This window comes from Bactrocera neohumeralis, chromosome 4 (assembly GCF_024586455.1).
Source record: "Bactrocera neohumeralis isolate Rockhampton chromosome 4, APGP_CSIRO_Bneo_wtdbg2-racon-allhic-juicebox.fasta_v2, whole genome shotgun sequence".
Lineage (NCBI taxonomy): Eukaryota > Metazoa > Arthropoda > Insecta > Diptera > Tephritidae > Bactrocera > Bactrocera neohumeralis.
The window spans coordinates 43,670,370-43,696,920 of NC_065921.1; the positions used below are offsets into that span (position 1 = coordinate 43,670,370).

The following is a 26,551-nucleotide window of genomic DNA, read 5'->3' on the forward strand; positions in this document are numbered from 1 at the left end:
ATTTCTGAACCTTGAATGAAAAAAAAATATTGAAAGTTTTTATCTTTACTTCAATAATTTGTCCTTAAGCAAGTACCTACTGAAAATAGTAGATCTCTCCTTCATTGTCGGAGAATTTTTTTGGCACTAGGAAAAAGCAAAGAATTCATGGAATTGTCTGATTTAACGAATGTCGTCTATGAAAAAATTGGTCGAACATGTCTTTGGATAATTTTTTGCATACCTGCTACGGGGAAATACTCTCCTCCAATACACTTTCAGTCGCCGGCGGCTATGATATCTCAAAAAATGTCCTACAACTGTCCTTACTTCTACCAAATGCCTTGAATAGTACAAATATCGCTATCTCACGAAATTCATAAAATGGCGGCTTATCAAAATAACATTTTTTTGAATTTTGAAGAATTCTTTTAGGGAGAAATTTCTCAATATCTGAACTACCGATTAATAAAAATTTGATTTTACAAATTTCTATACTAGACTCCGCTCATTCGTTTACTGTCGTTAAATATTGGATAGATCCGGTTAAAGGGGTACACCTTAACTTTCCAATATTTAATGCTGGTAAACGAATGAGAGGCGTCTTGGGATCGACTTTATTTGAATTATTGTTGATGATCGGTTTTCGCCTTCTTCTTTGGTATTCCTTAGAACCATCATTTTGGAAAGATCACTTTTATACAATACATTATTGTATTGCATTTTTGTATCGCCCTCGTACTCTTATACCGAACATGCTCTTGAGTTGATCATGCTTTCATGAGTACTTCTAATGTTAGCTTGCCGCTCGTTTGAAACTCAAGCAGCTGCCAGAGCACAGTGTCTTTAAAAGATGTTTAACAGCCGTTAAGCCTGAGCAAAAACAGATAATCCTAACAACGTATTTCTGTCATTACTGTCTGTCGATTTTTGGAATTACGTCTAAGGAATCTTGAAAACTGCTCTAGAAGTGTTTTTGGGAGTCTACTTTATCACAAATATAAGTACTAGAGTGGAACAAAGCTTTCAGTGAAGATTGAAGAAATCAAAAGCTTGCTTAATGCAAGCCGCCTATTCTCCTCTGGTCATTAACTAACGATAACATCGAAAAAATTAAAGGGGCACAGTTTGAAATCATAGTGTTGACATCAGAGAGATAAATAGCTGAAGGTCTCAACACGCCATAGATTTTCATTAATGTTTTGGGAATGAAACGTGTCAATGCCAGACTCATACCAAAATACCTGAATCTTTGCGAAAACGACGTGGAGTAGAATATGATGTGGAAGCTGTATAACAATCTAGCAAAAAGCACTCCAAAAATGAGCTGAAACGAAAAAAAAACTGAAATTCGCTGAAGGCATTGAAGGCACTGAAGGCCATCCCAGCCGAGCAATATATTAAGAGTACCGAAAATTGGATTACGTGAAAAATACTATTCCTGGACCTATTTAGTAATTCCTTGGTTCTAGTCTTATCATTTTTTGGTTATATCGGCTTTGTTATCTTGCGCTTGGTTATTGATTTCTATCTGCATAGTGAGTATAAAGTTCTCGTTTGATCGTTCCCAGCGAACATGGTATTAACTCCGCTTCGGATTCATCTAGAGATTTCCCTAAACTGGTCAACTCGTCTGATTTTTCATTACCGAAAATGTTCCCGTGCCCCAAATTAACAACAGGTGGAGTTGACTCGCCAATGAGTTTAAAGCTTTTCTTCAATTGCTAACTACCCTGGATTTAATTAGTGGCGTCCACAACGCCAGTAGTGCCATTGGCTATCCGTGTATATGGTTGCTTTCTGTAAACTCCCGTAGTTATTCAATAGGGCACCCCAGGCCCTCTCTATACCTAATACTTCCGCTTGGAAAATGCTGGCTGAGTTTAGTAGTCGGATAGAGAGAGAGATTTCAAGATCACTGGAGTATACACTCGCACCCTCTTTGCTGTCCATTTTGGACTCGTCGGTATAGATAAAGACAGTACCATCCTTTTCTCCCTATTCTCCACTCACGTCTAGACGATATCCTCATCCGGAAGTGGCTATTGAAATCTAGCCTTGGGCGAATATATTTTGATTAACTTTTGTTTAGCTGAGTCAGGATAGCGCTTTGTTCACAATCTTTCCTATTCCAACCTCCTCCTGAAGGCGATAACAAAGATTTCTGCCAAGATTTTAAATTTTTTTAGAACTTTGCATTTAAGTTATTATTAGAACCTTTTTCTTCGTAAGAGGTTCTATACCAGCTAAGCACTTACCACCAGCTGTCACCGCATTCAAAATTTTTAAAGCTTGAGGGTTGCCACCATAATCTTAACCAACACCACACCTTTTGTCGAATACCTCAAGCGCAAACTCCTCGAATGTTGAGAGTGTTTCCGTCCTCGTCTAAGACTGCCATTAGATCAATTAAGGTCTGAATTACCGGAACGGACTTGAATTTATATCAGCTCTAAATCTTTAATCGTGGTAAAATTACTCAATATTATTTGGTGTATGTCTTCGGAGATACCTTACTTCAGATAAAACTCTACTCAAATTCACAAATTCGAAGTCAATAGCAATCACTGTAATTTTTTTTATATCCGGAGCTCTTTTGTCATGATGTATGGGTTTATTCCGGACGGTTGTTTCGGCCTATCGGCTTGATGGTCACCACTATCCTAGCTTGATGGTCAGCTGTGTATCTTGCATCCCTTATAGTACAAACCAAAAATAACACTGTTGGTAAAAGTACGCCACATTGTATTTCAGGACTGGCATAATATTAGGAGTTAATGTCGAGATAGTGAAAAGTTTTAATTATAGCTGTTAACAGTTGAAGTATTAGGCAAGGAGGGAGAGCTGACTCATTGATTTGGAGTCTGTTCATATTTCGATTTGTTATCGTTGTCCACTAAACCCACAGCGTACGGATTTTTATTAAATGATAATAACTATTGTTTGGGTCAATGATTTTGATGTTATCAGAATATATGCACCATATCCGGTTATACGTTCTTACAGATGAAGGTACAGGACCGATTCGGCAAAACAAATCTCATTAGAGAAGTTTCAATTCAGGTTAAATATTATGGAGTTTCATAATTAAAAGACAAGGTTAAATTCAGTATTAAGCCTATGTAATCCCTGACTGTTACCACTGTATTTGCCATTTGATGGGGATACCGCTGGAAGCAGAAAACTATACTACACATCTAAGTTATGGCATCGTTCTAGTGATTGCTGGGCCTATAAACATCTGGTAAAGTGTTGAGCTTTCATATGTGCGTATGTGTGTATGTATGTGTTAGCTACCGCCTGCCGCAAAGCGACTAAGACGCCTCCAAATGCTCACTCGCCACGTTAGAAAAAAACGACGAATGAGAGCAAATCAAACAAAAAATCAAAGCGAAAACCATTCAATGTGGGCATGTTTGTATATATTACGAGTAAATATGCACACACATATATGTATGTATGTACATGCAAACATACATGTGTAGAAATCAACAGTGTCAACAGTTGATGTGCCTACCATTTGTTGTTATTAATTATATTTGTTGTTACTGCTGTTGGTAATGAGCTTGGTGGTTGCCGCGGCTATTCACTGATCATACACCGCAGTACATAGCGTTGTTTTTGTGCTCTTGCCGCTGCTGCTCTCGAATAAATGCAAATAAAGTAGCGTGACGCTATTTAGTTTGTTCGTGACCGTGGCCGTTGCGTCGCCATTCCACCGGTTCGCCAAATGGTTCGGTGAAGAGCTTTGCTTTGGAAAACGCTTAGCTATGCTTTGATAGTTGGCCGCCTGTTGAGCACATTTGCTTTTGAGTAGCTGCGGAGTCGAGTCGTGCCACAGCAGCCACCATCGTCGTTGTCGTCGTTGGCTGTACGAGTCAATAATCGAGTCGAATCGCAGAGTAGTGACGTCGCTATTGAGTGTTTAGTTGGGACGCGAAAAAATCTGAAAATTTATTGCTTTTAAATTATTAGTTACCTGCACACACATACATATTTGTATGCGTATGTTTTGTGAGTTCGCTGTTAACGCATAAACCTTCTTCGGCTTTTATTTTGTGCGTGTCTAGTGCTTGGTGTTGTTTTTTGGGGGGATTTCACGTTTTTGCGTCTAAACTTATGCCAGCATATGCTTGGCGTGGACTTTCAAGATTGTTTTCGACAATTTTTCGCTATTTTTTGCCAATGGCCAACACTCGTGCATAGAAGTTGAAACGTGAAAAAAATCACTTTATTATTCAATCTACGTGTACTAAGGCATATGGAATGGAATAACATGCTGAGTGTTAGTAGACAGTATTCTATGCGATATTTTATTCCAAGTGTGTGAATTAATGATTCTCGACGAGTATGTGGCGTGTTTATTTAATGTGCGATGCTTAAAAGTAGTCGTGATTTGGCGGTTTAAACGAATTGAGGCGCGCTTTCGAAATACCGGATAACTAATTATACTCAGTCAGAGTGTGTTATCGAAATTTTTACAATTATTGTTGATACATATATTGGAAAGAAATTACGAAATATTGCAAAAATGAGCTGCGCTACGGGCACACTTAAATACGCGCTATTCTTGCTGAATATGCTGTGGGCGGTAAGTTGTTGGCATTGTGGGAGTAGAAAAAATATTTAGATTTAGACCCTGCAGTGATCACAATATGAATTTTATGAGCGACGTTAAATGGCAATGAAACCGTGTGCTGACAATAAATGTTTAAAAGCTTACGATTTACAAATATATGTATGTATATTACACCAAATTAGATACAAGCCTGTTAAGCTCGAGCGGGATTTGAAAATTTTAAAATGTTTCGAAATAACTGCTGATTACACTGATTTTTGTGAGACAAGTAGCAGCAACAGCGTAGCTATACTTGTAGTACCTTTACAAATCTTTTATGACAATTTATATTTTTATTTTGATCGATCAGCTATAGGCTTCAGTGATCCGATCTGAACAATTTGTTTAGACATTGTAGCCTTGTATATTAGCATTGTTGCCTTGAACAATAACTTATGCCAAATTTCGAGAATATATCTTCTAAAATAAAAGATTCCATCCATCCATCCATTTCCAAACCATGTTCCATATATGCTATAGTGGTCCAAAATCGGTTCCGAAAGATGAGCAGCTTCTTGGTGAGAAAGCAACGTGTGTAATCAGTGCAAAATTTAAGATCGATATCTCAAAAACTTAGTTCGCGCATATACTGACAGACAAAGAGACAGACGGACATGGCTTAATCGACTTATCTCGTCGCGCTAATTTACAATATGAAAGGACTCGGAAATTGTAAATAAACATTTAATTATTCATCAATATTTATTTTGTCGTCTTCAAAGTAATCCTCGGTACGATTTTTCCAGTCCTTGAAAGGCTTTTCCAAAGTCGTAAGCTTATGTCCCGTCGGAGATTGGAATGCGCAATGTCAATGAAAAAAATTTTGCTTTATCAGGACGAGTCGAGCAAGAACGCGTTTCATACCCAAAATATCCACCTAAATCATTCGAACGGACTCGCGAGAGATGTTGAGCTCTCTTGCCATCTTTCTAACACTTGCCTGACAATTTTCAGGCACCATATCCTTCACTTTTTTAATATTTCCATCAGTTGAATAGGTCGAAGGTTGTTCAGAACGAGGCACGTCTTCAACGATATCTCCACCGTCTTTAAAGGATTTGTACCACTCGTAGGCTCGTATTTTTCATAAAATTGGATCACCGCAAATCTTATTCAACATTTCACACGAATTTCGGTTAGAAATATAAAATTTGACACAAATTCTTTGTTCGATATTTTAATCCATGTACATATACTATATGTATGTTTTCTTCTGGATGTTACAAACTTCATGGTAAACTTAATATACCCTGTTCAGGGTATAAAAATAGAGATCTATCTGAGTTATATTAAACAATAAAATAATATTAAGAGATATACACGGTTATGGACCTTGTTTTCAGTTTTCTATTTGCTATGTTTGTAGGTCAAACGCCAAAAAATTTAAATACGAATTCAATATGGATTCGGTTCACAATACCAACGTAAGGTTCATAGTTCTATCAGCTATATTGAAAATAAACAAGAGCGAAAGAGCAGTCCTCCTTTTTTTTGATTCTTTGATTTCAAGTTGCTGATATCTAGCGTTGTAAATGATAATATGGAAAACCGTATGGTTCCCATATAAAGATATCACAGCTAAGGTCGTACTATAGAAAGGCGTTAAAGTAAAATCAGAAGTCTGGATCAAACCTTTCAACAACAAATAATGTAGAAGAGGACTTCTGGTGCGAATAACAACATATGTATGCAGTTTAAGTTGAATCTGGTCTCAAGAACCTGATATTACGTTAAGAGTTCTTATAGCTGAATCACCAATATAAAAAGTCTGTAAAGAGTGTGTTTCGCGTGCTGAACTTATGGGCAACATAATCGGCCTACTGAGCGTACTATTCGCAACACCATCACCTATTTTGAGATCCAGCATTCATTATTAGATAATATTCGACCGAAACCAGGTCCAGCATGCAGTGAAGAAAATATAGTAACGTAGTTGAGGGTATAAACGAAGACCGTGGACTGCCGTATGGAACGAGTTGGCGCATTTTACGTCGAGGTCTTAAATTGAAAGCGCACAAAATACAGCTGAAACCATTCGTTCAGCGATGAGGTGCCATAATAACCGATCCCTGAAATTGAAGCTCGTGATTTCGGCGGCACTTGGTTTGGTTGTTACTTCGACTAGTCAATTTAATTGCTATACTTCTTGTTGTTTTAATTTATATACATATATATGTATATATACCGACTTCTATAAAAACACGATCTGGAAGAATTATAACAGCTATTCTTCTTTCATATGCAACAAAAAACCGCTGAGTCGTATAAGTAACTTTAATAGCAAATTTGAAACGGATTATCGCAAAGTACAGTTTCGGAATCTTTAGTACATGAGTAGAATCAAGTTTTTGGTGTGGAGAAGGAGAGATATTAGAATTCAACTATGAATTTTGAAAGGTAGTGCAAAAATCCTTCAAAAATTAAAGCTTCTTGAATGCTTATAGCAATTAGAATAAATTACTTCAAATCAGTTTCTTCTTGTTAATAGACGTAGTCACCGCATGAGCGATTATTGCCGTTATAGCAGTTTATGATTTTCTTTTATTTCTGACAAAAAACCCAAAACAAAAAACTGTTAAAGTTAAAATTTTAAACTGCTAAGCATATCTAAACATGCAAAGTCCAAAATGCTCGTAATTAAGGCCTTCTTACTCATCAAATCCATGCTCATTATCTTCTGCTGAAAAAATGAAATTAATAATTTTTTTCACGCACAATTTTCCTGTTGCTGAACATACTTATTGCACATATGTATATATTATATATGCCTACCTAACTAAAAAAATATGATTATATCTAACTTACTAACGACCTACCGTACACATTAACGCTTCGTACGATAGGGCCACGAAGACCTTGGTGCGTAATGTGCGCACACCCATTGTAAGCATGGACTCGCATTGCAACCCGTTGTGGTGGTGTTAACTTACTTAGCTGAAGTGGAAATGATATCATCTGTATTAATTTAAACTAGCAAGTTTACCTATGCTTCTACATAGACACTGGGCTAGGAAAGTCTTTTGGCTTCCTCCGCAGCGCGCGTAACACAACCTCAAGGCGGTAAAGTTCACTGCGGCTGAGTTGAGCTTGCTCGTTTACGACGCTTTCATGTTTTTATTTATCTATGAATATGTGTACGCATTTGTCATGTTTTTTGCTCGTCAATATTTTATTTTAATTTTCCACGTCTAAATTTCTTTTGTTGTCCCAGCATATTCTTGTGGTTACTGCCAACATACTCACGCATAAAATATTTTCCAGATTGTGTTGGTTGCCTATGGCGTTAACTGGATTAACACCATTAGCTGTTGCTGTCAATTTGGCTCAAGCAGTGAAATATTACCCACCTAAAAATATGAGTACATCGTAATGTGTATGCACAATAGGGTGGGGCAAAGATTTAATTTTTGTAAAAAAAAGTTTTTACAAAAACGATTTAAAAATGTCAATATATATCGAATAAGCTTTGAGTCCTTCAGGGGATTTCTAGTCAACACGTATAGTATACCTTTTTTTCGATAGCAGATAAAGAATTTAAGTTTTGAAAAAAAAAGTTTTATATAAATTTATTTGGGTCAGCTAATTAGACCACATAATTATTAGAATCTAGTATAGTTTCAAAGCTTCTCAAGAAGAGATGTTGGAGTTATAGGTAAGGTCCTCAGAGCTCTAAGATTTTTAATTATTTGTTACGTTGTAGGTACTCTCTTATCTGAAGAATAGATCTGCGGTTAAAAAAATCATACAAATTGCGAAAATATGCTTTACTCTTTACTCAGTTATTTGAAGATTACTATTGACACAATGAAAGAAATTAAGGGGTTACATGGGTTTCCTATGATAAAAAAAGCCTTTTTTAACAATTTTTTTCTCACATAAAAAAATAAATATTTTATTAGAATTTTTTATTGTTACAAATATATACTATTAACAAAGAAATTCTAAAATGTTTGTAAAAAAATATTTTAAGCTCGTCCATTGCGACGTCATTTCCGGTGACCCCTCGGAAAAAAGATGCGCCCGCGTTGGCAGGATAAATCCTTACAGGATCATCTAAAGTGAAAAAATACGTGTTATAGTTAAAACCTTAACTCAGAACTTGGACTAAGGATAAAAAAACTGTAAATTGTATTTTTGGCAGACATTTTTACAAAAAAATGAAAAAAAAAAATGTAGTTTTAATCGAAAAAAATCCTTCGCCCACGTCTTTAAGAAGATCGGTTGAGTAGTTCTCGAGAAATCTTGTCAACCGTCTTCAAAAACTCAGTTTTGAGAAAAAGGTGTTAAAAGACGGCGCACTTAGCCTAGCTAGCCTCGAGCACAAAGTTCTCAAGGCTGCATCTCCGAAACTAATACTCGGATCAACTTGAAAATTTAGGACAATATTCTAAAGATGATGTAGAATTTAAATTTAAAAAAAAAATTGATTTTTTGAAACCCGTAAGCCCATGTAACCCCTTAAGAGAGTTCTTGAGGATAATAAAATGTTATGCTGAAAGCTTTTTAAAATAAAGTAAAAATTTTTTGGCAAATCCAGATTTTATTATTAAACATACTTGCAACCGGGGGTCATACATGATGGGATTCGTTTTTTTTTTTCAGTCTCGGCGGTATCATTACAGCAGAGATTCCCTTGAACTCTGAAGAAGGGGAAGTGTTTCTGTGTTTCATACCAGCTGAATACGGTGCATGCGGAAGCAATTGTAAGACCCAACTTTGCCATCGTTTTCCATGATTTCTGATCCGGTGAATCAGTCCATTAAGAGATCGCAGGGAATCCACTTTGAACGAGGGTTTCGCATTTCCAAAATTTCATGAAACATGTTTCTTTGATGATTTCTCATATGTTGCTTCTTGGCTTTCATTGAATCTTCACTTTATTGTTTTCATCCTACTCGGGAACCAGTCAAAAGTTAGATTTGTATTGACATATAAACAACACCCGAGCTTATACCCGTTTAAGTTTAGGAAAATTTGTGTGTTAAAGGTGAGAAAAACGAGAAGCGAGTGAACTCCTTGACGTTGCCGACAAAGTCCAGTGGAATTAACCTCATTGCTGTTTAGGTAATGTAATGTCTTCAATGGGAGCAAAGTGCTGTCATTGCTTTGAAGATAGTATGGTGTATAGTAACAGAACTGTTTTTGAATTTTGTATTGTATAAGGTTAAAAAAAGACACTTGATGTCTTAGTTTGCGTATCAGAAATTTGCATTTGGTGTTTTGCTTTTATACACCAAATAACACATAATGAATTCATCTTTGAATGAATTGAAAGAATTCCAAGTAAAATGGATGACGTGATTTGTATCTATGAACTTAAATCTTCAAGTAAACATGAGTCATATACAAGTGTATAATTGACTGCTAGTTTGTGTTGGGAATTTATACTATGTATGAGTAACCAATTCTATAAATCAAAGTCTAATCAAGTTCGAATAAATGCGAAAAAGTAATGAAGTCGGCATGTGAAGAAATTATACCCCTAATGCGACGTATGTCTGTATATATCGTCACCTAAAATGCATAACGTAACATCACTTTTCATAAGTTTACAGAAAATACGATATAATAGAAACCACTCACATTGAAACAAAGTTTGAGTTTTGGTTAGAAAATGGTTATATATTGGTTACTATATCTGACAGCGATATTCGATTTTTTTTGATGATATGCTGTTTTGCATTTTAGGTACGATATGTACTATATGTACATATATAGTATATACACTTACTAAGTATTTTGCTAAATACGTACATATGTGATATTCCAATACTCTTAGTGGAACATTTCCGTGCCAATAGTTACAACTTTGATATTAATTTATGCATATTCCGTTTAAGCATAGACATTGGAATTATCATATTATCTGTTTACAACTACAAAAATTTCAATTATACGCCCCCAATAATAACATGCACTTTATGTAAGTACACACAAAAGAAATTTCTTGTATACTCCTACACCCCTACATGGCAATTCATTTTGGCGCACGTAAGAGTCAATTTGTTGATTTGCCGCAATTTTTATATACCCGAGCGCAACAGAGTTGCAAACAAGTTTATTATGGTAATGGTCATTTAACGGTTGTATGTAACAGCATAGGCAATCGAGATATGCATAAAATTTATATGTGAAGTTATGTATGGGAGTTATTGATTTTATTAGTTTTTTATTAAGCACACCCAGCTCTTTGTCTATGCGAAAAATAATTTGAATCGGAATGCTGTTGCCAGTCACAGTTCATATATATCAAATGCAACTGGATTTCTATTTTGGCAGTTACTTATATATCATTATTTGTGGCCAAAAAAGCTTGGGTATTAGGCAATTTGGTAGATTTTTGAATAGGATTCACTTTGCTCTGTTCCCCAACGTCCTTTAGCCGAGCTTCACAGGCTTTTTCTGTGCATTCTACTTAGCATAATGAGAATGATTCGATTTATTGATAAGGTAATTTCATAATGCCACTCTTATAGAAACCTATTGGCAAAAAGCTTGGACAGTCGATTTTCACAAGCTTTTCTAGGCGCATTTTTCCCTAGCAAATCATTCGCTATGAACAGGAACAGTAGTAATCCTTGGTACATTGTCCGGACCAACCACAGGAGTTGGCGAGTTTGTATCGATATTTACGGTCTTACAGATAAAGCTCAATTCTTCTTCTACTGGCCAAAGTTCTCCGCTTTTGGGCGATGGCTTCTACCAGAAGCTCCAATTGTAAACAATACAGGTCTGAAGTAAGAGTTTGGCTATAAGGACGGAGCTCATAGTAAATGATTCTCTGCCAATCCCACCAAATACATAGCAACTCTTTTATGACCGACAATTCCAGTTTGGCCATCGTTTGGGCCCATTTACAAACTAACACCGCTTCGCTGAAATTGTCGTAAGTAACCTACTTGCGTTATTCGTAGATTAAATTCGGTTTATTTTTGCGTTAACTCGTGGAATACTCGTGATATATGGGAGGAAAAGTGAGACGTTTATTTTCATAGAGAACAAACATCCCTATAAACTCCTGTAGCTTCTAAAATGAATTTATAACTAATTTCAAATATTTAACAACCTCTATAGTGCATAATAAATGTATATATAACCGAAAATTCGGTTTCACTCGCTTATCACCAATCCTTATGCGTTTTTAATTTGGAAATTGCTATAATTTGCCTGCACATTAAGTACGAAACTTAATACATATGTGTTAAGTAATTGTCGTGCGCAATCATATTAGTTGCGCCATTAGTCAGTGCTGTGTCCAGCCTATGCGCCGGAACGCATGCAAGCTCGATTGCTTGTCCATCTCAATGTCTCCCATCAAAAACGTTTGTCATGCAACATGTGATTGTTTCAGAGAACACTGTGGATTTTAAAATTAATTTACACACGCCTGTCACTCACCCTCTTACAGACCTTATTTTCTCCAACAGAGTTAAGCAACGCTAATATTTGCGTTATAAACTATAAATACTATGATTGAATCAATAATCTGTCGGCATCATACAAGTTTTCAAGCTTCAATTATGTAAAAGTTGTTTTCTCAAAAGGGAAGTGAAACGAAGCGACATGATAATGAAAAGATTTACGGCAGCTTTATTGTTGCTTGACTTTAATTGTCGTTTAATTTGTAATAAGCAGCTTTTTGCCGATTGCGGTTTAAACAAAGCTTAGAATATATTGTGCAAACAATTATTATTGCTTAGTAAACTAAAGCTTATAACGTGGCCACAAATTGTATACAATTTAACTATTAATTTTAATTTAGGAAGGTATCTACTCAAACGATGAAACAGATGGAATATAAAATAGTTAACTAACTGTAAAGAAGAGCTTGTTGACGGTGGGCTTTAATCTTTGACAAAATACGCTCGATAAACCCCTATATGCAATGTTGAGGAGGCCTATCCCACGGTAGTTGGCGCAGATTGTGAGGTCTCCCTTTTTGTGGATTGGGCAGAGCAGATTCGGGCATGCTTTCGTTCGACCATTTTGTACAAAGAAGCTGATGCATGCTCCTAATTAGTTCTTCGCCACAGTAGCAATCCATCCTCGGCATGCAATCCATCGGCTTCCGCCGTTTTGTTGTTCTTCAGACGGGTAATTGCTATTCGAACTTCTTCCTGGTCGAGCAATGGAACGTCTGCTCCATCGTCATCGTTTGGGGAATCAGACTGGAGAAGTCCCTCCATAATATCAGTCACTAGATCACCTCTGGAGAGTATGGTGTATATGTTACTGACATATTATTGTTTACATTGAATTCCAATAAAAAGCAGACTCAGATATTAAAGAGAGCAGAGTATGTAATTAAAGACAGATCTGCCATATTATTGGTATAATGTAATGTAGGATAGGCTTCAAATTCGACATAGAATTGTGATATAGCGAGAAAAGTAGAAGTAAGGCGCACAAAACTAAAATTCCAATTTAGACAATTTGTTACGTGGTGTAAGACAATTTTTAATCTTTGTAGTTATATCGCGGTTTTGATTTTATCAAAGATTCAGCAAAATTAAAGTAAAGCGTATGGCACACTGCGTCCAATGTTCGGTCAACATATTCATTCAGCAGAGTCGGTTATTCGAGCAACCATGGATCGGTCCTACCCTACGTTTAGTCTAGTGGATAATGCGCTGTGGAACAGAGTATCGAAGAGGACGCAAATGAGTCCAACCGCCATTGGGCACAGCAATTTGTGGATAATTTTTTGGAAGGATCTTGGTTTGCAGTCTTACAAGCCAAACAACGATAAAACGCGAAGTAAGTTCGGTGAAATAGCCACACAAGAAAATTTTTGTGCAGCGATGAAGCTCACTTTTGGTTAAATGGGCACATTAATAAACAAAATTCTCGCTTCGAATGATGATAATCCTCCACAAGCCATTGTTGAGAGGTCTGCTTTATGAGTAGAGGGAATCATTGGTTCATATTTCTTCAAAAGTAAAGTAAAATCAATTTATTGACATTTTTTGTGAGCGCATTATCTCGCGTTGTGGGCCTGTGGCGTGGCCTCAAAGGTCGTGCGACATACGACTCCTATTAATACGAAAATTGGGCCTCTTCACTGGAATTTAATCATTAATCAAAATCATTTTTAAAGCATAATGACAAAAATTTATCTCATAATAAAACTAAATTCTTGGTCACATATGTGTTGTATTTCTTCTTGAAAACCACATGTCTGAAAAACACCTTTTATTGTTTTGAATTTTATCCCTAATAGTACTGGAATACTAATAGTAACGGATAATCCAAGTAAAGGAACTTTTTTCAATAGCCTTTTTTATCCGCCTGAACAACGTTTACAAATCGTTCAACTTTTTACGAAAAATCACGTTCTGTAAAGAATTGTTTCGCGCGATTCACTCAACGTCAACATAATCGGCATACTGAGCGTTCTATTGTGAGACCCAGCATTCGTTATTGAATAATATTCGACCGAATAGACCACGTTCAGCACACAGTGAAGCAGCTGTAGTTTAAAGTGTACACGTAGACCGTGGAGAGTCAATTCGGTGCCGTTCGTAGCAATTCGGACAGCCGTATTGAACGACTTGGCGCATTTTACGTCTAGATCTTAAATTGAAAGTGGACAAAATATAGCTTGCGTCTAAGAACTAAAGCCACTCAACCTTCCCAAGTGACATCGCTTTGCTTTATTGGCTCTTGAAAAATTCCAAGAAGATCCGACGTTGATGTTAATTTCACGTTTTGGGTCAGTCGATTGGTCACCAAGATCGTGTGATATCACACCTTTAGACTTTTTCCTGTGAGAATATGTAAAGTCTAAGGTCTATGCGGACAATCTCGCTTCGATTCAAGCCTTGGAGCAAAAAAGTGTCCAGTCAAAATGCTCGAACCAACCATCAAAAATTAGACTGAACACATTGACGTAGCCCCGGCCAACTTTTGAAAAAGATGGTCTTCAAAAAATAAATGTCTAAGAATGTTGTGTCGAATCATAATAATAAACATTCTCCAATAAATTTTAAATTTCTGTGTTCTTTCATTAAATAACTCAGAGGGGCTTAACTGGAGTACTGTCAGAAACCTGGTTTTCGATTTTATTCATGCTCAGAAGTTCATCGAGAATGTTTGAGGCAGCAAGATATCACAGTTGCCGGTTATAGTTTTCGATTGTGAGATCGTTTGGAATACTTTTTGCTTAAACCAGTTCCATTATCGGTTTTGAAAACTCAAACGATTGATTTCTTGCTTAAAAATGTCATGTACTTCAGATTATGAAGGATTTCACACGCATTGTAGTTTCTAATTAGAAAATGCCCAACCTTACCAAGTTTTAGATTATAAGCATTTATTGAACCTCAACACATTGCATATAACTCCAAAGTCTACAAAAATTTCTCTTTTTTATTTCTTCCAGATCTTGGGTATCCTGGTGGTAGTTTTCGGTGGTCTTGGCTGGGGCGCTATGCCACAGAGCTATGCCATCGGCTTCATTACTATGGGTGGTGTCATCTTATTCATATCATTCTTCGGCTGCTTCGGCACAATGCGCGAATCGGCGCGCCTTTTGTGGACGGTAAAAGAAATTATTATTTCTATGTTTATAAATTTTTTAATACCACTAATTTTATATATTTATAAAGTATGCCACCTGCATCTTCGTGCTGATCATTGTAATAGTTGCGTTCATTTGTTTGAGCACGCGCGATGTTTTCAAGCGCTACGCCATGGAAGGCGTAGAGGAGCAATGGCGCAAGGAGCTGCTGCAACCGGGTTCCATGGACACAGTGCAGTCGGTGGTATGTACAATAATAGTGGTTGCATTTATCATACATATATGTATGTATTTCATTTAATTATTTTTCTTAAAGTATGCCTGCTGTGGCCTTAACTCTGCTGAGGATTACATACGCATTGCACGCGCCCCACCCGCCAGTTGCTGCAAGGAATCGAATTGCATAAATCCCTTGAATCTCTACCTCACAGGTTGTTTGCCTAAGGTTGAAGAAGCTTTCGCCGATGAGGCCACTGTTACGGCATACCAGCAGTATGGCTTGTTGGCCTTTGGTGTGAGTATAACGCAGCTTTCATGTCAAGTATTTTTTAAATAAATTTATTTGCAGTGCCTCATTCTGCTTTTGACGGTCATACTGGCAATACATTATCAGAATCGCAAAAGGCGTTTTAGTTACTAAGCTTTTGTCTAGTTAATGTGAAAGCTTATAAGCATTTGAGTCTCACTTGTGTAGCTTTTAATGAATTGTGAAACGATTTTATTATAAATAACGTTTTTATTACATTTAAATTTAAATTAGATATTTGCATTTAATATTAATAACAGTTTAGCTTTCAATGAATGCTTTTATGCAATGTCACATGTACCTCCAAGCCAATCGAATAAATAACTCTAATATAATTATTGTACAGTGTTAGATAATATATATTTAAAAATATATTTACATATTTATTTGCAACCCAGTGGATTTTATTTTGCATTAACATTTTGAAAAGTGTGTGGAAAAATAAAGAAGTTGAAAGAATGCTCTTTTATATTTAAACTACGACTTTGTAAAGGGCATTTTCCAGAGCTACAAAGTACAACAAAAATGCAAGCGGTTGGGTTCAGTGTATCGAACCACTCAGAAAATTCTTGTACCGGTTTATGAGTATCTCTAAACCGCGGTTTGATTGAAATGGTTCAGTTCTTTATACTAAACAAACCCATATGGATATATCTACATTAGAACGGGTCGATTTTTTTCCAATAAAATCGCGTATGCGGATAATGTTCTGCGGATCATTCTGAACAACTTTGTCTAAGAGACAATGAGTCTAAAACCGGTTTCGAGCCAGCGGTTTTTCAGTTTAAAAAATATGAATAATAGGTTGTATGGGAGATATGTGATATAGTTGTCCGATCAGAATATCATAGTGCACCTTCTATTAAATTTCATTGGGATATCCCAAAAACTGACCAACAAATTTTTATGATTCCTAAAACACTAAGTTTCTTTAGTACGTCTTTACTTGTGCTGTGGATTTCATCAATTTCCTTTACAAAAAAATGTATAGCACCTTACCATAACGATTGTATTTTTAAGCACGTTGCGTATTATTTAACGTAAACATTTATTAGTGATTTTAATTTTAAACCGAACCAAAGCACGAACCGTTCTTGGAAAGCTTTTCCGTTCAGTTTTCGCATTTTATAATAATAAAATAAATTTATACATTTAGTTATTTATTATTTCTGATTTTGGAATTCTTTGAATATGAGCGATTTATAAATACAGTCAAATGAACTGCATAGTTGCTTCTGTGAAAAACAAATATTAAGCAATTATTTTACGATGTTTTTAATTTAAAGAATTCACTGATAAATTTAAGAAATAAAAACAATCGGCAAACAACATCCATCAAAAATGATAAGGAAGTCATCTCTGTATTCAATGCGAATAATTCTGTTATACATTGTGACAAAAAAGTACCCGGATTTAAATCAATATTTATTTTGTCGCCTTGAAAGTAATCCCCACCAGATGTAATACATTTATGCCAAGAATTTTTCAAGACCTCGACCTCGATTCACTTTTCATAAGCACTTTTTGGTATGGTCTTAAGTCCTTCAGAGCCAAATCTGGTGAATACGGTGGTTGGTCGATGGTATTTATTGCATTTTTGGCATTAAATTTGGTCACAATTTTACTCTTTTTGAAATAAACTGAGCTTTAGCGTACATACATAAACACGAACACTTATCATACCCAAAATATCCATCAAAATCATTCGAACAGACTTGCGAGTGATGTGAAGCTCTCCTGCCATCTCTTTAACACTTGCATGACGATTTTTAAGCACCATATTCTTCACTTTTTTAATATTTTCATCAGTTCAAGAGTTCGAGGCATGCCTTCAACGATCTTACGACCGTTTTTAAATGCTTTGTACCACTCGTAGGCATGAGTTTTTGATTAAACTGAACCTTTTCAACAATCGTACCTATTCCGCACACAAAGTTCTGTTGAAATACAAAATTTGAGACAAACTCCTTGTACGGTATTTTTCTTAAAATCGCAATGTACTACTGAGGGGTACCGACTTAAGCAGCTCCTGTAAACAAACTGATTGACAGATCGCCCTCATATTTGACACGGAAATTAAGGACAGTCCTACCAATTTAGCGAAATATTTTTTTTTCTAATTTAATTACAATTTCCGGGTGCTTTTTTATCCCAATACAAATTATCGCAAGTGTGAAAAAATATACTTTTATATGAAAGAGATATGAACATCGTTTTCTGTCTAGGAATTTCAGTTACAACATTACATGTGTTGAGTAATTACATCTCTTGCAGAGATAAGAGTCACAAGCGCTGTAAAATATCTCTGCGTTGACATTCACGGTTTATTTAATTTGTGTAACGTTAGGTACATAGCGATAAAATGTGATAATTTCGGGCGATGATTTAATGAAAGTCGTTTGATTAACTTTTAGACTATAATAGATGAAGAATAAACAGAATAACAAAAGCAGTTTAATATTCTATCTCTTATTCGCCTAACTGTTGTTTAATCACCATTGTAATGTTCAATTAATATTTACTCGCTACGATGGCTTTGCTAATAACGCCTTAATGGAGGCGATATCTGCAGTACCTCTTGCATAAGGTGAATTGGATAACATCGAAACTCCCCAGAGCACTCTAATCGCTTCCAAAGCACAGTTATCAGACCGTACAATACTGAGATCTTCTAACGATGGTTATATGAAGACTGCGGTCTCAACATAACTTTAGATTCATGCCCGTACATAAGTAAGTAAGAAATAACTCTTCTAGATTTTTGCATTAGTTATCCCTTTTCATTTGATCTTATGACTGTATCTTCAAAAAGCTGTATGTGTACTCAAATCACGACATCAGAAGATCCAAATAATCACTTTAAACCTCAACCGCTTATGGACATCAATTGAAGCTTTTGTATTTCGTTATTATCTGTTATTTGGTTGTATACGTGTTACATACGGATATATCATAATTACTTAGATACCCTAGCCATTTTAGCATAGAACCTCAAATTTAAATGTTAATTATAAACGCACCATATATTAAAGTTCATCATAACTATTGTAATCGTTCGATAACATCAAAAAGTAGTAGAATGATAATAAATTACTCACATTCATGACAAAACATTTTCGTATATTTACTAATTATTTGGTGATATCAGCAAACCAATTATTTAAAAAAGTCTTCTATGAAAAAATATAATTCCGTCTGTCATTCCGAATGGAATTTTTGGAGATAACAAGGTATAGATACTTTGTGTTAGCGGCAAAACCAAGCCAAAAAATAAAAAAAACAGCAAAATTACGTTGAGTAATACTAACCGATTCATTAGAATTAGAAAAGATCTCAACAAGGTGCTCGAAGAAATTTAATAATTTATATAATATAAGTATGACTATGAGTTGATGTAACATCTGATCAAATATCAGAATCTGAGGAATCGTGGGTATCGTTTTGAAAAAGACAGCTTCGAGAAAACGCGTTTAAGGTTTCACAAACTGCCAGAACCAGTTTGGATACTGAGTGAGAAAAATACGAAATCTATCTTCGAAAATAATTTGAATTTTAAAAAATCCTCATATATTTTTAAATAGATAAACTTTGAAAGTATACATACAAAAAAATCGATTAGTTTTATTGCTCCTCTAATACAAATCTTTAATATGAGTTTCAAAATAGGTCTCTGAGGCAATACAAACATGCCAAAGCTTAATCCAATTTTCTATTTACTTGTCATAAGCCTCGACTGAGATGGTCTGTCAGTGACTTCAGCCAAATTAGATTTTTTCGGTTTTGGCTCATTTTTGGAGCTAAAATTGTTGGACAGTTTTAACGTCATATTCGTAAACACAAGGCTCTCTCCCAGTAGTGATGCATTAGATGAATGCAGGGTCCTCATCTACGTTCTCAAACATCTCTGTTGCGACCTCTTACCGACGTCGTTTTTGCAAAAGATTCAGATCTCTTGGTAAGAGTTTAGCAGTGAAACATATAAAACATCAACCACAACGATTTTCAAGATCTGTTTTTTAACTTTTTCGATGTTATTGTCATTAACAGAGTTGGGTGGATCATTCGCATGAGACAAATTTTGGGTGACTTCACGAAGTTCATTGAATGCTTTTATTCGTGATAAAGTATATTCCTCAAAAAAATTTTGCAACATTATCATTATATAGATGCTATTCCTTTGCAAAACAAAATTTTAAGCAAACTTTTTAGAGAAAAAGCGTCTGAACTCCATAAACATAACAAACATAAAGGTAGGGTATAAAATTATTGATCCGGTTTGCTCGCGCAGCTTAAACCAGTCCTGGTTAAATTCAGGTTAGATGATATTCCTTTGACATACCCTATCTTCTTAAAACGGAAATTACAATTTTTAGACTAATGGGTAGAGCTTTTCATGACGATTCTTTATAATGGTTGTAATATCTAGAATAGTTCTGAAGAAATAGCTACATCAAATTTCCATGAGATATTTACAAAGCTTTCAATAAAGTATTAAATTTTGAGCACTTTAAAATTTAAAACAGAGAAATTCTGTATTAAGCTTCAAACCACGTTTAACACAACAATAATTTAATTGACAAAGCCCCAGTGAAAGCTCAGTTCTACACATCACATCATAATTTGGATCTGAAATTCCACATTATATATGTAGAATAATTATGTACTATATATACTAAAAATACCTACATTATTATCATACATTTGTAGCATATGTTTGTCTTTCCCTACCGTCTGCAAATCACACCTTATTAAGCCTTTTAATGAGGCTTTCAACTTTTATTAATTACTAGTCGCGACCTTTAAAAATTTCATATCACATAAATTGTTCGTTAATGGAAATACACAATACAATATACATATATGTACACATATGTGCATATGTATGCAAGTATGTTGGAATTAATTAAAAAAGCTCAATTGAGTGACTTCTAGAGCTTTTTCACTTAACATGATTATTTCATAGCAAACTCTCAATCGGTTGAGTGAGTGCGTTCATAACTTTTGAGCGTGTGGGTGTAGCGACAAAATGCGACTTCTAACATTTGGTTGTGTTTGTTTATTATTGTTATGTTATTGAGTTACGTTTTCTGCTTTGCCATTGATGCTTTGGTTGCAGCTGCATTTCTTCATGTGCTTGTGGGAGTACATTGAAGGCGTTTTCTTGCATTCTTGCAGTTTATTTATTTTTTCTTGATAAGCTAATTAAAGTTTGTGTGGTTGAATACTTCACTTTCGGTTTCCACTTAATTTTAGAGGGTTCGAATATGTCATATACATATGTACACACACATATGTACATTTATCCATAAATTCATTAATATATGCATACATTGGGACAAAAAAGCACCTGGAAATTGTTAATAAATTCCAAGACGGAAGAAAATATTCAGTGGTGTTGTGGAATCTCATAGTTGTCGGAATCAGATTTGAAACCGATCAAAAAAAGAAGTAGGTGTCATGAATTCTGATATTATTCGTTTGATATTCGAAAAAGAATTTGTATCGGTTTCGGGTGTCCCCGAAACCAATTTTATCGGTTTTGCTATCAGAAACAAAGCAAGAAGATAGTCGCTCACAGATTTGAAATATAAGTTAAGAAATCAAGTTATTTTATTATTTCGAATTAATTTATCTTTATTTCTATAGGGGAAGACATAAGTATAAAACACAAAATGTTTTAATTATTGAGTTTTTGGAAAAAAAATCCGGATATTTAAAGACATTAGATTTACAAAACGTAATTTAATATCCAAAAGCGTCTTTATTCATTCGATAAATGTTATCTCTTAAAATCTTTCTTTAATTCGGAACTCATTAAAACTTTAATAGTACTGCTTCCAAATGTATTAATTTGCAAGTTTTGTCACATTAGTACACAGCTAATTCGAATATTGGTTTTGCGTATGTTCGAAAAGACGAAAATTCAATCAGATTCTGTGACTCCATTGAAAATCAGAATTGGTTTGCAATTCTGACAGCTAAGGAATTTTGTCTTGGATTCCACAACACCCCTGATTAAAAAAATGAAGGATATAGTGCTTGGAAATCGTCAGGCAAGTGTTACAGAGATGGAAAGAGAGTTCCACATCTCTCGCGAGTCTGTTCGTATGATGTTTCAACCACCATATTCACCAGATTTGGCAACATGTGATTTTTTTTTGTTTCCCAAACTGTAATTGCCGCTTCGTAGAACCCTTTTTCAGTCGATCGAAGAGATAAACCAAAATTCGCTGAAGCAACTGAAGGCCATCCCAAAAAGTCCTTAAGAAAAGTGTTTCGAGGACTAGAAAAATCCGGGCACTTTTTTGCCCCAATGTAAATCGAAGAATCAAGCCATATTATTATTAAAAAACTAGATCGTAAATTTAAATATTTGTATTCCATTTTCATGCAATATATATAGCAGTCAACTCATTTACCTTCGTTAAGATTCTATAACAATTAGATCACGTTGAATAGTAACCACAGGAATTTCCCAAGTGCAAATGACGTCACTAGAATGCATTTTCAATTGATATTTTCCAAGAAAATAATAATATTACTTTAGGGTACTTTAATATATTTAGTGCATATTTAGAGTGCACAGCATATGATGATTGAAACCAAAGCGTGAAAATATGCAACAGTCAGTTGAAAAAGTTATGGTATTTGGATTCGAATGCAATAATTTTCATCGATTAATTTGTATAGTAAAATCCATTATACTATTACAAAGCGCGGTCCAATTTGAAGAATAAGAAAGCTTTATTGTCCAAGAGAGCGGTACAATGGAAAAACATATAGTACGTATATATGTATGTAAGTTTACACCGTGTCGCAAATCAATGAAAACGATAGAAAACTGAATGAAAAATTAATTGGTATTCGTTTAGTTTCCACCGCATACTTTCTGGTCTCCAGCGAGCCACAATTTCTCTGGTTCTCCGATCTCAAGGTAATATTTGCTGGAAAGAAAATTATTGGTGATGAATAAGTAATCGTCTAAGGTTAACTAAAACCTGAATTAGAGAAAATGACATATCGTCCCATAAAGTCCTCATGTAGGGCGATGTCAACCGATTTCCCTTCGACATGAGACCATCCCATTTTGTCCCCGCTGTCCTGAAAGCAGGGTCCAGCTGCCCCGGAGCTTTTGCCAGCCTTTGGACAGGGTTACCGTCTGCTCTAAAATGGCGGTTTGCGAACTTATTTGTTCGTCTGTGACCGGGTTTGGAACCTTCAAAATTCGTGCCTCTGCCACAGCCGAAGCTTGGTTTACAACTTGTGTGAGTGACACCTGGAGTATTAATCCTTATGTTGTCACCTACTCTCATTTTGGTTTAAGCATTTTAGGTTTTTGCTAAAAGGTGGATGGGTCTTTCGCTTCTTTCTTTTAGCTTACTACAAGACAATCAGGACCCTTATCCAACCTTCCTCCTTTCACAATACAGGCTATAGACACTTTATTCAAGTAATCAAATGTAGTCTTGATAATTTTATCAAATCTCGGTTTGGTATTAAATATTTCTTTTCAGTGACAAATCTAGTTTTATTTTCATTTCTTTCATTTTATTACATAAAGTACATTTTACATTAATTTTTTTAATTTAAAGAATTGCTTCAAACAGAGATAAGTATCAGCCTAATGTGCAATAAGTTTTTATTTGGCAATTGCTCAAGTATAAACGAAAATAATAAAACCATAATAATTAATTTTCAAATGCTTTTTTGTCCCAAGAAATAAAAATTAAACCACATACACTAACATCGTTTGGTACGGAATTTTATGACATTAATTGTAGATATCCCGTCTTCAGTCTTCTTAATTCATTCTACCTTATTACTGCGTTGTGTTTGTGAAATTTTTAAACTTAAAAAATCTGCGTTCGAATCCAATATTTAGACAGATCCAAATGGAAATTTGTTCAGTTGTTGGAATCATGAGGAACCGAGATAGTACGAATATAATTACTGTGCAATAATTGGGTTTAGGGTGGTTTAATAAGTACTTATTCATACCGTTAGATGGCGAAATTTGCTATGGTATACATATAACTGTAGACGACTTTCTCAAGATTTCCAGCAGAATCGTACTTATAATTCCGTTTTGAACACATGTTAAAGCGGATCTATGCGGATTTTAGAAAATGGAAAAAGCAAATGTCGGGAATCCGATTCTTGTTTTTGGAAGGAAGTTCTCATTGAAGAGCTTTTGCGTGCTGAATACGGTGGCTCTTCTTCTTCGGTGGCGATCAACTTGGTTTCAACGTGCTTGCATACGTGGATTTGATGTACCAAGCATGAAGTAAAATCTGAACGCTCATCATGTGGCCATGTCCCCACCTTACAGCAGTATTTGGCGTCGTTTAAGCGCAATACGAAATAGTTCCTGCTTTGTAACAGTCGTGGCTCCATGGGTATGCAATCCTTGGGCTTTAGAGCGGTACAATTAGTAGATCCGTAAAATGTATGGCCACCATTTTCTTAGATTCACAAGATCACAGTGTTCTACCAATATCGATTTACTGATCGTTTCGATGCCCCATTGCACAGGAAAGTTACGCTACAAGGTGCGTTCCAAAGTAAACAGGATTTAAAAAAAAAACAGAAATGGTAATGGAAAAAAAATTTATTTTATTCAAAATAGCCTCCTTTTGCTTCAATACAGCTTTTTGCACGGTCCAAAAGCATGTCGAACAAATGTTTTAGCTCGTTGGCCGGTATGGCCGCCAGTATGCCGGTGCAAGCCTTTTGAATGGCTTCTACGTCTGCATAACGCTTTCCTGGTCAAATAATCGGTCACAAGCGTTAGTCAATTTGTGCGGAAGAAACTGTGCACACACCTTTCATAAGCCCAAATGTTCGGTCAAAATACGATAATTCGATGTTTTGGAGATGCTCAATTCCACTTCCAATTCCAATGATGATTTCGGCTGATTTTTGATGAATTCACGCACAGTTTCGATGGCATTTCCGGTGATCACGGATTTTGATTAGCCCACATGTTTATCGTCATTTATGTCCTCACGACCATGTCATGAAATTCTCACTGGACAATCGATAAAGATAGCAGATTCTAACGCACCAGTCGACATATAGATGACGCCACCAGGGGGCGCTAGATTCAAAAAGTCCTGTTTACTTTGGAGAGCAGGTCGCTTGTATTTGGCGTCGAATACTATGTTCGGACCGACAACGAAAACATGTTTTCGTGGGAAAAACTGGTTTTCGCACGAAAACTTGTGTTTTCGTGCATGTAAAATCTATCAAACGAAAACACAGTTTTCGCTGAAAACTACTTGAAAACTTACATTCCACTCATTATAATCGGTGCCTGCTCTAGTTTAATTGATGTTTTTGGAAGACATACATATTTGCCAGCTGCCACTTGATATTCTCATATTAGGGGAATTCTCTTGCTCTTGCAATACCTTGCACGGTGGAGAAATTGCAGAATTTTTCTCTGGTGTAACGGCACAACAACAAACACACGCAGAAAATTATTTGCAATGGCTGTAAAATATGTTAGACCAAAACCCATGTTTATTTTCGTGCCGTCATATATCACTAGATTCTGCAATGGGTGCTCTCTTGGCCTTGCATATTTCGGTATAGGATTTTTGCATTTTCTGTCATCGTGCAATCTTGCAAGAGCAAGAGAATGCCGCTATTGATAGTTGTCAGTGAAAACTCATCGAAAACACATATTGTCGGTCCGAACGACTTAGATTCCACAACATACAAATGTGTTTTTAAAATGTTTTCATTGTCGGTCCGAACATAGTAGAATAAAGTTATCTTTCCCCATCACAATACGCCAGATAACAGCTTCATTGTTTCCACAAATTGGTTCAATTACGTTATATCATATTCTCTAGATTTTACCCATTCGAGTTTTCATACAGGTTTATAAAGAATCGCGGTAGCTTATATCACAACAACTTATCATTTCATAGCACACCACATTCGGTCTCCTTTATATAATATGATTGTATATCGCATCACTTCTTACTACATCATAAGTCATCATCATATTCCAGCACATCACTTCCAATGACAACTTATCATATTACATCAAGTCACGCACATACGTCACATCACATCGTTTGATACAATGGAAGACAAATTTTACAAAATACTTTATAAGATTGCCAAAGCTGCTTAATTTTTAACTTAAGCGCATGATCTCATCATGATGTTGTTTTAACTCAGATTCGAAAAAAGTTATGTGACCAAACATTTCAAATTTCCTGTTGGGTCTCTGCCTATATACATATAAATATTTGATCGTTTCTCATGGCAACGATGTACTAAAAAACAATAACAATATAATATTTTGAAAACGAAAACAACAAATTTTAAAAGCATGAATATATTTGTCCACACCTATGATGACATACATACATATGTATGTATATATATGTATACTGTTTATACATACGCACAATGCTATAGTATTTATTTATGTTAGCGCTAGTTTGTTTGTATGTATGTATTTAACCCTGAGTAAGATCGAAGTGCTGCTGTTTTCATAATTAGCCCAACGCCGCTCCGCAATGCCCCGGCCAACACAACGAAGGTATTGCCCAGTTGGTGAGCAAGCGCTACATGTGCATTAATGGCATCTGTTTAGAGTCACAGTGTCAAAGTGACGTCATCACGGTACGCATGGCATAGAATAGTATGAACGTAATGGACGCGTTCGAGCGAAGCGAATGAGGACTTCAACGTTGGCGTCGACAGGCGGCATAGTCGCTAAGCTAAAGAAAAACTGAATACGCGGCAAGTGTTATAGGAAAAAACAACAACGCCACGGCGAGTCACAATGACAACAGCGGCAACAACCACAATAACAACAAGAGCAGCGGTGGCACTGGCAGTGGCGGTGGCGCCCGCGACCACGCTGACTTCAATGAAGCATATTCGTGAG

The 26,551-nt window shown here is 35.7% G+C and overlaps 1 protein-coding gene across 2 annotated transcripts; it reads left to right on the forward strand.

Annotated features, from left to right (window-relative positions):
• Window positions 1-3,668: 3,668 nt before the first annotated feature.
• LOC126757112 (protein late bloomer-like) lies at window positions 3,669-16,035 on the forward strand. Of its 2 annotated transcripts, none has more exons than XM_050470735.1 (5): window positions 3,669-4,570; window positions 14,979-15,137; window positions 15,205-15,360; window positions 15,433-15,630; window positions 15,685-16,035. In XM_050470735.1, exons 1-5 carry the CDS (start codon window positions 4,511-4,513, stop codon window positions 15,754-15,756), a joined length of 645 nt encoding a protein of 214 aa, XP_050326692.1. In that variant the 5' UTR covers window positions 3,669-4,510; the 3' UTR covers window positions 15,757-16,035. The 2 variants fall into 2 exon arrangements, with proteins under 2 accessions (XP_050326692.1, XP_050326693.1); XM_050470736.1 differs by lacking the exon at window positions 3,669-4,570 and adding an exon at window positions 13,068-13,354.
• Window positions 16,036-26,551: the final 10,516 nt, after the last annotated feature.

Excerpts from the sequence above, each read along its gene's own strand:
- LOC126757112 (XM_050470735.1), top strand. The coding sequence starts at position 4,511 with ATGAGCTGCGCTACGGGCACACTTAAATACGCGCTATTCTTGCTGAAT. Across the intron at positions 15,138-15,204 it reads CGGCGCGCCTTTTGTGGACG|TATGCCACCTGCATCTTCGT; the intron begins GTAAAAGAAATT and ends ATATTTATAAAG. Across the intron at positions 15,631-15,684 it reads ATGGCTTGTTGGCCTTTGGT|TGCCTCATTCTGCTTTTGAC; the intron begins GTGAGTATAACG and ends ATTTATTTGCAG.